The sequence below is a fragment of the Diprion similis genome, chromosome 2, assembly GCF_021155765.1.
Source record: "Diprion similis isolate iyDipSimi1 chromosome 2, iyDipSimi1.1, whole genome shotgun sequence".
Taxonomy (NCBI): Eukaryota; Metazoa; Arthropoda; class Insecta; order Hymenoptera; family Diprionidae; genus Diprion; species Diprion similis.
In genome coordinates this window covers 15,016,991-15,028,073 of record NC_060106.1, presented here as the reverse complement: position 1 = coordinate 15,028,073, position 11,083 = coordinate 15,016,991, and the positions used below count along the sequence as shown (strand labels likewise).

General features: G+C 43.3%; 1 protein-coding gene across 2 annotated transcripts; it reads right to left on the bottom strand.

The window, feature by feature from the left end:
• Positions 1–3,405: 3,405 nt before the first annotated feature.
• LOC124415926 (neurotrophin 1) lies at positions 3,406–9,762 on the bottom strand. Of its 2 annotated transcripts, none has more exons than XM_046896669.1 (9): positions 9,390–9,762; positions 8,417–8,590; positions 8,044–8,304; positions 7,390–7,495; positions 7,188–7,311; positions 6,942–7,106; positions 5,925–6,089; positions 4,353–5,009; positions 3,406–3,765 (listed from the first exon to the last, which is right to left on the bottom strand). In XM_046896669.1, exons 1-9 carry the CDS (start codon positions 9,423–9,425, stop codon positions 3,537–3,539), a joined length of 1,917 nt encoding a protein of 638 aa, XP_046752625.1. In that variant the 5' UTR covers positions 9,426–9,762; the 3' UTR covers positions 3,406–3,536. The 2 variants fall into 2 exon arrangements, with proteins under 2 accessions (XP_046752625.1, XP_046752626.1); XM_046896670.1 differs by having other exon boundaries at positions 8,417–8,586.
• Between the last annotated feature and the right edge of the window lie 1,321 nt (positions 9,763–11,083).

Genomic DNA, 11,083 nt, shown 5'->3' with positions numbered 1-11,083 from the left:
CGCGGACTTTACAGGAATATTCACAGCACTGTATCCCCAACTTGCAGGATCACCGAAATTGACGAAACTCAGATAATCTTCACCGTTTCGAGGGTTCGCGGCTTGACCGCGAGCGTTCATGAGACTGTATTCCTGGTTCGGAATCGCGTTTGGATTCACCGGCTGGTGGCCATTTTGGATTGGAACAGTACCCTGGATCGGCAGACTGACACCTTCGTTTTCAGTATACAGAAGATACGGGCCGTGGCTGTTAAAAGCCGTCAATGTCGTCGACGGATATTGTTCCCCTGCGATGTAGGGCGACGCTGACGTAGTGTAGTACTTCCAAATTACGTCACCGTAATTGGCCGTTGTCGGTGCTTCGGTGATAACTGGCTGCGGACTGTTGAGACTCTCGTAGGGAACCGTGGTGAAGTCTTCCTGCAGGTTGTTGTAAGTACTCTCCTGCACTCGCGAATTCGACGAATCGGTATTTTCACCAGCGCCGTATTCACTTTTTTCTGTGTCAGAATTCAGGTTCTGATCATTCTCGATCTCTCCTCGAAGCAGATCCTTCTCCGAGCCCTTTTCGGCCTCTTCGTTTTCCCTCCTGAGATCGTCTTCCAGTCTTTCGATCTCATTCTCCGCGACGATTTTCGGGTTGACATCAGGCCTGCTCAGCTCATCCGCATGGAACTTCTTCTTCTTCTTCTTCTTCTTCTTCTTAAATGATCTTTCAGCTTGCAGATTTTCCTTCGGCAAGGGCTCGTCGCTGTAGTCGTCGTTAAATTCCTCAAACTCCTGAACTCTCGGCTGGGAAGTATCGTCTCTCAGATTTTCCTTCTTCGGTTTGCGTTTGCCATCGGATCCGGATCTCGCTTTGCTGTGTCGCTGGTCATGGAGCTTTTTGGCGTACCCTTCGTGGAAGTCAGCGTCTCTGACATGCCCAGCATGGTCGTAGGCCGAGTCTTCGTAGCCTTCCTCGGTGTATATAGTGTTGGTCTTCTTATTGCTGACCACCTGTCGCAGTCTGGGAGCGTTCTGCATTTCCTCAGCAGTTTCGGCTTCCTCGATGGCTGCGCTTTGCGGCAAGACCTTCACCGTATGTGTACCTCGCACTTGGGCCAGTGATTTAGTCGGCACAAAATCCAGGGGGATATTCTTCTTCGGATCAGGCTTGGCCCAGGCACCTGGAGCGACGTATTTCGGTCGCGTTGGCACTTCCCCAGGATCCTCGTGCTCCGAGTAAGGGATCACGTGGTCCGGTGGGCCAGGAGGATCGTCCTGCGAATCCTCCAGAGCGACATCCTCGCTGATCGATTCGGACGCACTGGGTTCGAGGTCAGGATCGACACTCGTTTCGGCAGGCTCGGGTTTTCCCTCGATCGTAAAACTGCGGGCATTACTGCTACTTGGCGAGCAATGATTTACACTTAGAACCGAAAGAAAAAACAAGCACCAAACTACTTTTTTAATCATTTTTACAGATGCGTTTACCACCGCATTATTGCTGCCGAGCTCATGGATATGCAACCACTGGATTTAGTCAGGCTTCACTTGTTTAAGGGACACGATTTTGAGATTAGGTGTTCACATGCTACCACTAAGTTTGATCCTCTTTCGCTGCTGGCAGATTTGTAAATGTGCAGAAATCCGATTTAATGTACAGTCCTTAGACACTGATATTTAACGTACTTTCTTTCCCACGCTGGACAGTTTATTAGCATCGATTTTCAAGACGATTAATTCACACCGCACGATCAGGAAGAGAACAAAAGAAATAAATTGCAATTAAAACTCGTCGATGATCTTCTACTACACAGTGCTTATAATCCGAATTATTAATACACACATTTCACTGTCAAACGGTTTTAGACTTTCCACCTTTACAAATGAATCACCAGAATGTACTGCTCGCTGCGCGATCAATGCAGTCTAATTTATATTTTCCTAGGATTCGAAAGGGAGAAGCGAGACAAAAAACGCTAACGCTATCTCTACTTGCCGGAACGACATTGCGTTCCGCTAGTTCTGGATCAATCTGAACCTTCCGAAATTAATTTGCAGTTAATTCTGACTGTGTTTCTTCATAACAACGCGAAAGTTTCTTTCCTGCGAAATTTTTTTTTTTTTTTTTTTTTTTGCAGATACCGTTTATTCCAGCGTTAATCAATTCACGTTTTTCCTTCACCAGACGTATAATTATGAACGGAATCATCCATATTTTTGCTCTCTGAAAGACATAAAATGTTAAGCAAAATCGTGTTAAATGACTTACAGCGCAAAAAAGTGAGCAAGTTAAAACGCAAACAGTGTTGATGCTTATTAGCGGTAATGAGATCAGAAGGTGTGCGTGCGGTTTGGAGTGAAAATAACGGAACACAAGACCCGGTTCTTGAATCTTATACAGAAGTAAACTGCGCGGTAGACAGAAGAAAGTCCCTCCGTCTGCGACAAGCGATTGTGAGCACGGTTGCGAGCGATACGCTTGGCAAATCGAGGCGGAAAGTAAGAAAATCATAAAATATGAATCGGTTGAATAGAACCGATATATGCATGTAAAAACGTCACTAGATTATACATATATTGTTGAACGATGAATTCGTTATTTTCCAGCCGTACGAATTGCGAATCTCTGTACGTTACATTATTATTACGATTGCGGGGATCAATAATAGGTTGCAAAATTGGTAACCGATTTGCCACGATTGTTTGACAACTTTTTTCTACCTCCGAGTCCTTCGGAGTGTTGCAGAAATTTATTGACTCGACTTTGGATGAAATATTGCACTATATTGCAATTTTGCTTGCCATTCAATTCTCTAGAAGCATGATCGAAGTTTGATTTCATTTATTTATCAGTGATATTGCCTGCAGAGAAAGTTCTCGGGTAAACTTTCAGTATTAATTTTACACATTGTAACAGGGTAAACCTTACCAGTGAAAATAAGCATGGATAATCTGGTCTAAGTTTTATGTGGAGCCTGTCGACGGTAGTCCTCGAGAGTTTTTATCGGTCGAAATGAAACTATCATATTGTTCCTTGGTCCATTTCACATACAAGGTTTTTTTGCTACGAACACTTTCGCATTTCTACGTGTCTTCGAGTTTAAAGGATTAAAATTATTCTTTTCTAATCGTAAGGTTGATTTAAAACTACAGAACAATGTTTTTTTATTCGTGTATATATATATACGATATATATTATTATAAAGTACAAATTTGAGATAACTTAAAATTAAATCATAAATAACAAAAAAGGTAAAAATGAAAGTAAAAAATGAAGTGCATAGAGGTGGAAGGATATAAATATATCGAGGAAAACGACGTAAGGAATGAACACGTGCTGATGTTCAAAAGTAGGAAGAAACGAGGATAGATTTGCGATTATTAATTAATTCTCTTTCTCGTCATTTCGTTTGCCAACCGACAGAACAGAGTATAATCATAGCATGGGAGGACTTTGAATTCGTATGGAAACACGTGTATGATCTGGTCGCGAATAAATATATATCTTATAAAAAATTTCAGGTACGTTTGAAAACAGTATCGGTTTCCTAAGCCGAAATCATCGGCTTCCAAGCGTTGGAACTTTGCACTGGCGATGGCTGCGTAGCCATTTGCGGTTGAACAGACTGAAGCATCGAGGCTTCCGGCTTGAAGAAATCTATTATCGGATGATAGTTGTAATTTACTCTGCGCGGGGGGTCATCGTATTCCTCGTTGTAGGATCCGCCCTGAACCCGGGTAGTGGCGTCAACGGCTTGGTCAAATTGTTGACTATACCTAGAAAAATGGAGCGATTGTTGAAGGAACGTAAAAAAAAATTACGCCAATTTTTTTCTCTTTGCCTACTCCACTTCTTTCTTTTTATAATTATCACTGCGGTTTTCGAATAGACCAGAAGCTACTCGTTGCGTAAGATCTAAGAAAATATTTCAAAGCTTAGATGGCAGTTTTGTATTATATTAGAATTAAAATAGAGATCTCAAGTAATAGGAATATAATACTAACGACGTTGAAATATACAGCAGAGTTTCTAAATGCCAACAGCCCTCGGTTCGATTTCATCAGATACGAAATATTTTAAATGACCTGAACGATCAGTTTACGCTTCGCGTCAATTTCTTTCCGTGAATCGTTGATCGTACCAAGATGTAAATTTCCTAATCAATTATCACCAATAACGCGGAACTAATAACTGACTTAAATCTGTAAAGGCAACAGGCTCAACAAAGTCAAGCTATTTCACAATTAATTTTTAAAATAACCGTCTATCCGTAAATCGCACCAACAATCGTAAAATACCTCGCAACGTTACAATGAAACGAAACAAAGAACCAACTAATTGTCACGGGAAATAAAGCAATCACCGTTTGCTGGTTGCATCCACTTCCTGATTGCCTGGATAGTCGAGCTGGGTATTAGACTCCCTTCTGAAGGGTCTGTTGGGCCTCGGTCTGTGCTTCGTCGCGGGGCCCGTGTACCCAGGGGCTCTGGTATTGGGTGCATGCTGCTGTGGCAGATTGTCAAAAGGCCTTGAAGCCCCGGAGGGCTTCTTCGCCCTGGTCCTCAGGGTGGGAGTGAAGATGGGTCGAGTAGTCGGTGTGGTATTTGGGCTTGGCTTCTTCTCGAAGAAGTTGTAGTTGGAGCTGGAAGCCGCGTCGTCGACGTACGAAGGGCTCGAACCACCGCTGATAAAGCTGGACTCGAAATTGGCGCTGGGACTCTTCTTCGAGATGAAATTGTTCCCGGAGTTGCTAAAATCGCGATATTTGTCGGCTTGGTCTTCGGCCACGAACTCGACCCCGGGAAACTTTTCGTTCAGTTTTGAGGGAGGGTTTTTACGGTGAGGTGGATACAGGTCCGAGTAACCGAGAACATGGCAGCTGCAGCATGTCGGGATCTTGAAGATGTCCATGTGCAGACCGAGGTTCGTGTCCCAGGTGAGCAGACGGTGGTAGTTGAACACTTGCGTGCACGATGACTTGTAGTTCTCAGACACGAAGGAGCAGCTGCTCTGAGGTTTTCTGCGCAAAACAAGGGCGTAATTAAAGTATCAAGCGTGAACTTGGACTCGCTACGATGCGACAAGATCATACAAAATGGTTATTCGAAGTCGTTTAGCAAAGTGGAGAAACAATTAAGCGCTGATGATATTTATCGGTAATAAAATAGAACCGTGCTGGCTTTTCTGTCCATACTGAGAACAGAAACGAACGCGTATCAAATGCGTGCTGCAAAACCCGGAACACCCGTTAATTATAAACGTACGCTAGGCAATCTCATCGACTCGCGTAAGGCTGTTTAGAAAATGATTTATGAGTAACAAAACCCGTGAATGCGATCAGTCGCTTTTACTTTTGCAGACCGTTCTAGTAAATCATAGGTATATTATATATTTATCTGTACAAAGTACTCACGTACCAACGTTATAATAAATATACGTGAAACAATTATCCACGCTTTGGAACGCGTGTGCTGCGGCTGACGCAGGTAGTTTAACTTTTTGCACAGCTTGTCGGGTGATAAAAAGACCGAGCGATAGGAATAAAACGTATCCAATCAAGAATCGTATTTACTCTCAGACTTTATTCCAAGCCGTCATCCCCGTCGGAGGGCAGGCAATTCTGTTTCTTATTCCCATTCCTCATTGCTCATTTTCTTTCTTGTGTAAGCACATAATGGGTTTTCCTTCGTTCAACGATCGTGTTGGGTTTTTTATGTTATTACAATATCACCTCGGGACGTTGGTATGGAGAATTGAGTAACGATAACGTCGCAAAGAAATAATTTCCGTCAACTTTTTACCATCGAATTTATCTCGGAGTGCTAAACACGCCGATTAGTCAGCAACGAATCGATGATTAGAAGCCATAAGTCATCGAACCACAGCAGTTTGTACAATACAACCATCACACAAATGTGCGTGCAGTTCAACTCACGTGCATTTCTCCAGCCTCAGCGTCTGCGTGTGTTCACCGGTATTGATGATGTACTTCCAGTCACCGGATGCTGCTCTCGCGAGTTGCGGGCGTGCGTACCTGATCTGTGACGGACAGGTGAATCCCTCCTCGACGCTCTCTGCGTAGGGGGAATTATTGTCCGATCTATTGATACGGATCGAACAGAGTTAGTGAGCGAACGATTTTTTTGTACAATCAAGTTTCGCTATTAATTTCGAGGTTTCAAAAGCGCGCCTTAAAAATCGTTCATCTGCGTGCTACAGGCAATGAATCACGCCTGAAGTTAGATGATTTGAGTGTTCTTGGAAAAATAAAGATTTTAGAAACTCGATGAAAGTGGTCAAATTTTTGGTCTACGCGCCACGATGGGAAAATTTTTTAGAGATATCTGTAAATCGACTTGGCGCGAAAATCCTTGTCGCTAATAGAGTTTAATCTAAGTCGTGTTCCCAATCATATTTCAAGCTTTCACCTGCTAAAGTACCAATTTCCAATTACGTACGTTCGTCGTAATCTATGCCTGCTAAAATTTAGTGTACAACGCGTCGCTGCGGAGATTGATTGTGAATAATTTTCATCGAATCTTTCGCAAGGAGAATTTCTCCGTTCGTGACAGGGTGATACTGCTTTATATCTCGTTAACCTGAAGTTGCATTATCGATTACCTTTTACGGTCCTGCAGTACTGTTTAATACAGCAGAAGTTTTCATTTAAAATTACGTAATTTAGATCAAATTCAGAAATTCATTCTGTGATGTTAAATGATTCGCCCGTTTTGACAATTTATTCACAGCTGTTGGACTCGCGGTTGAGAGACGGTTACCCAAGAGAAATAATTACGCTAGTTGCAGTATTTAAAACAGCGCGGCATTTTATTTTTTTTTTGCCGAAAATTCATCTACTTGCATGTAATCGTTGATAACGAAACCGTTGTTACTTAATGAAGGATAGATAATTAATTAGCCAATTTTAGATCAGTTTACTCGATGAACGCACCTCTTGATCTCGTTGCTTTCGAATCTGTTTTCGAATTTATTCTCCAACGGTAGAGCAATCGGAAGTCTGTCATCGTAAGATTCCACGGTGCTCTGAGACTTGTAGTCAGCGAGTAGCGCAGATATCATTTCCCTGTTACTTCTGATGCTTCTCAATATCGCTTCGCTGAAATAGAGAATATTTCTTTACCTTCAAATCCGTGAAAATTTTCAATCGCTAGCAATAATTAACTAACAAATTACTAACTGAGGGTAGTCCGCAGCTTCAAGGCAAACAGTCGACGTGAAAAAAGTGCATTCTTGCTCGGTGGGACTTCTTTTTACTTCCGTTGGTCGTCTTCCTGGTCTCGGAAGAGTCGGTCGAGGTCCGTCTGAAAATCAAAAGTTATCTCATCATCGGTTCAAACAATTCAAAATGGTTGATGTGTTTAACAGTCAAGGATTTTTACCTGGATGCACATTTCGTCGGTTCATCGTCGACGGGCGTCGAGGCTTGGAATAATACTGAGGACGCCGTCTTTTTCCAACAGGTACGTAGTACCTTAGTTCCTGTGCCTTTAAGCAGAAAAAAAGAAAATGGCGTTTTTGTTTTTCTTTCTTTCAACTGAAATCGAAGTTTATCGACAGCCTTGAAGTGGCCGAAGTGTATCATTAGGGGAAAGCATGTTGAGGATTATTTTCAATTTGCATGGATTATAGCATGAGAGGAGTGAGAAGAGGAGTGTATAAAGGAAAATTAATCCAAGCGCGATAAACGATCGTGTCATTGTCTATCGCACTGCCCGATGGATGTACTGCAAAGGCTGGAAAGTGGCACGACGACGTTGTTCTCACGAAGGAATCTTCTTGCCGTTTGAGAAACGCGATGGATAACGGAATATCGTTTTGTACTTATGGTAAACGGCGTTAATAAACGGCCGATGTTTAGATGAAAAAAAAGAAAAGAAAAAAAAAAACGTTTCAGAGAAAACGACAGACCAAAATGACGAGGCTAAATACAACTGAGAAACTTTCTACTAGCGCGTAAAAATTCATGCGTATATGTATTGTTACAGTTGAAGAAGTTGTAGCGACTTATTATTACAGCTGAAAATGGTAATCACCTCTGGCAAATCCTCGGGGATATCGTCAGCGATGATTTTTGCGATATCCATGCTGATCGGCAGCATTAAATCCCTCGACACATTCTTCCTATCGTCACCGCCAAACAGCGATTCGACCTTATCGAATGGCAGCGTTGTGTCATTGTGAGACATTCTTGTTGTGACCAAAACGGCCATTGCTCGTTTTTGGGGCGGTGACATGCTCCGAATTATGGGCAACACTTGGCTCAGCTGAGCCTGTTTCTCCGGCACTTTGACAGCCTGTTAAGAATTGTTTTCCTGGTTTTGAGAAATATAGACGGACAGAGATACGTGATTTCGCTTAAGGATTCGTTAAACATGCTCGCATAATTAACCAGGAAAATTGACTTACGCTGAGAACCGCATTCCTGATCTCCAGTTCCTTTTTCTCAAAAAATCCACCTTCGACGTTCAACGACGTGGATATCTTATCGTCGGCCAAATCTTCTTCGTCTTCAAATCCGACGTCGTCCAGGTCATCCTCTTCGTCGGCTCTCGTCGTGGCGACCAGAGCCAGGAGAGCTAACTAGGCGTCAGGAAAAAAATTGACGAGTTCTATGATTCAAAGTAGTCCATCGCGTTAAAATCGTTATCCCGAATCTACTGATCCATGGCTTTTGGAGTATTATAACGTAGCTTGGTGAAAAAGCTTTATTCTCTTTATTCGTGTGTGTGTGTGTCTTTGTAGTATCGATGCTTAGTAACAGCGTGTATTTGAGGAAAGCGACGGTAAGGACGTGTGAAATAGTCGTAAAACGGAAGCGACGGTAATTCAAGTAGGTACACTCAGTTCATGTGACAGCGAGCATGTATTATTCGCGATGAGTATCTAGGATGTAGTCAACGGTGACCTACTAACCGCAGAAAAAGCAGAATCTGTGGCCCGTTTGATCGGCTGGTAGCATGTGTAAAAATGTTTTGATACTGCCTTCAGCGCGAGTATAATCCCGAAAGATGAGAATAAAAAATATACACATAATTAATAACTCGGCAGACGTTAGACTCGGTGAAGCCGATTCTCGCTATAAAAAATTAGCATATCACTACCGTAAAACTTATAACGTACACTTTAAAATCGAAAATCAGTTTAAAGTCGTACGAAACAACCCACAACCAGTCGTCCTTCAAATTTAAAGAATGAAAAAAGGCCGTCGAACGTTTCATTGAAGACGGACCACGTGGAGTGTCTGAAGAGTATTGCGCGTGATGTGTTCAAGCACTGGTTTGACGAGTTACATGATTTTGTGACAATGCGCTTGAAGGATAAGAGACTATTCATCTCATTCTAGGCGTGCATAGGTTTATGAATAACCGACGTGTCTTACCACCAGGAAACACATGCTTCTTCTAGGTATCCTCATTATCGCACACTGTTATCTCAATCCAGAAGTAAGAATAACGAGTGCTTCATGAATCACACGGTACACTTTTTACCACACCACGATCTAGTCAATCACAAAATTAACAATTTGGATTCACTGCACAGATCAGATCGTCAAGACGCGACGCTGGTCTGCATCTTCTGATCTTCCGTCCGTCCTTCCAGACTCTCGTGACCGTGAGGAATGGGTAAAACGCGCCAGCGACCGAGTCCTCAGCTTGTTTTTGTGGGTCAAAAGAGACTCGCGTTCACGTCGTGAGCTCGAGAGCCTTCTCCCGAGACATTGATGGCGCGCGCATCAAAAAACCACTTTACGTCCATCGTAGAAGACTCGAAAATCGGAGAACGAATCCTCGCTTGCTCTCCCATCGCCATTTGCAGCTTCGATCTTTCCGGTGAGACGATATCAGGCCTGCGGCATCGTTGCAATGGCTAATCACTGGCGAATCTGAAATTCTGCACATGGGTTACAGAGTCAGCAACCGTGACCGAGAAAACGCTCAGCGTTCGCCGCCCTACCGGGAAGTCGGCCACACGTTGCCAGTTACTCGTTTGTACCTGGGTACCGTTTTCCGTACAGCTCAGACGGTATATCTTCGATCGAGATCCTCTGGAACAGGTCTTGATTGCGAATTGCACTTCTGGTACAGTTTCGTCCTCGACCAGAAACTCGTCCCCGCAGGATGCTGTCTTCTCGACGACGGAATTACCCGCGCCTTTGACGATGACTCCAGCATTTTTTCGGGGATCCAATTTCGGGTGAAAGTCAAAACTCTTTTCCGAGTCATCAATCATAAGTAAGAAGACCGTGACACGGCAATTGATACGGTGTCAGTTGCACGTCGAAGTCGTTAGTAGGTTTCTTAGAGAGGCTTCAGTAGACCAATACCCAGTGGATTTGAGAACTTCTGATCGACTTCACTGCGTACCCGGTATCGCACACCTGGAATTTATCTTTATCATAGAGAGTGGCGATCAGTTCAAAAGCTTAACGACCAGACTGATCGGATCGACTGGAGAACGTTGTCCTCGTCGAATTACAAGCATGACTCACGTCGTCCTCTGATCGCCCCAAGCAGCTTCGAGGTTCAGGGTCAGAAAAGGGTGAAAGCAATCGCCTGCCCTTCGACAGATTTAACGTCGTATCATTGCCAACTATTACAGAAGGTCGAAGGAAAGTTGCAGTGGGTCAAGGCCAAGGTAACGATGCATTGCAGATTGAACATGAATAGTTGATTGTCTCTGACGTTGATGCTGCGTCTCGGTTAACTCATTTGCAATGCATCGTCGAGTATAATTCCTCAAAAACATAACGAGGATGCAAATTAATGGTGTTATTAATAATGTAACGGATAATCATCTTCACTTACAATTCATCGGTCAGAATCACTTGGAGTTTTCAATGTTCGGTACTCAAGACTTGCATTCGTCACAGTCTCTGCGTGAGTTTATGGTGCTCATCGATTTGCCTTGCGAGTTGCGGTCGTCGCGGTTCGGAGAGAGCAGTACAAGTTCGAAACGTGATAAACAACGATTATTTCTATCATCCCGGATATTCTGTTCCAGTCCTGATCGAGAAAGCGGAAAAGTGCCGATTATTTTTTGCTTGTGCGTCTGGTATTGAAGGTGGTTCTTGAT

What these genes read in the sequence shown, in the direction of transcription:
- LOC124415926 (XM_046896669.1), bottom strand. Translation starts at nt 9,425, where the DNA reads ATGAGGATACCTAGAAGAAGCATGTGTTTCCTGGTG. An exon ending in CCGACGAAATGTGCATCCAG is followed by an intron (nt 7,312 to 7,389) that starts GTAAAAATCCTT and finishes TTTGATTTTCAG; the next exon opens with ACGGACCTCGACCGACTCTT. An exon ending in CTGAGGCTGGAGAAATGCAC is followed by an intron (nt 5,010 to 5,924) that starts GTGAGTTGAACT and finishes TGTTTTGCGCAG; the next exon opens with AAAACCTCAGAGCAGCTGCT.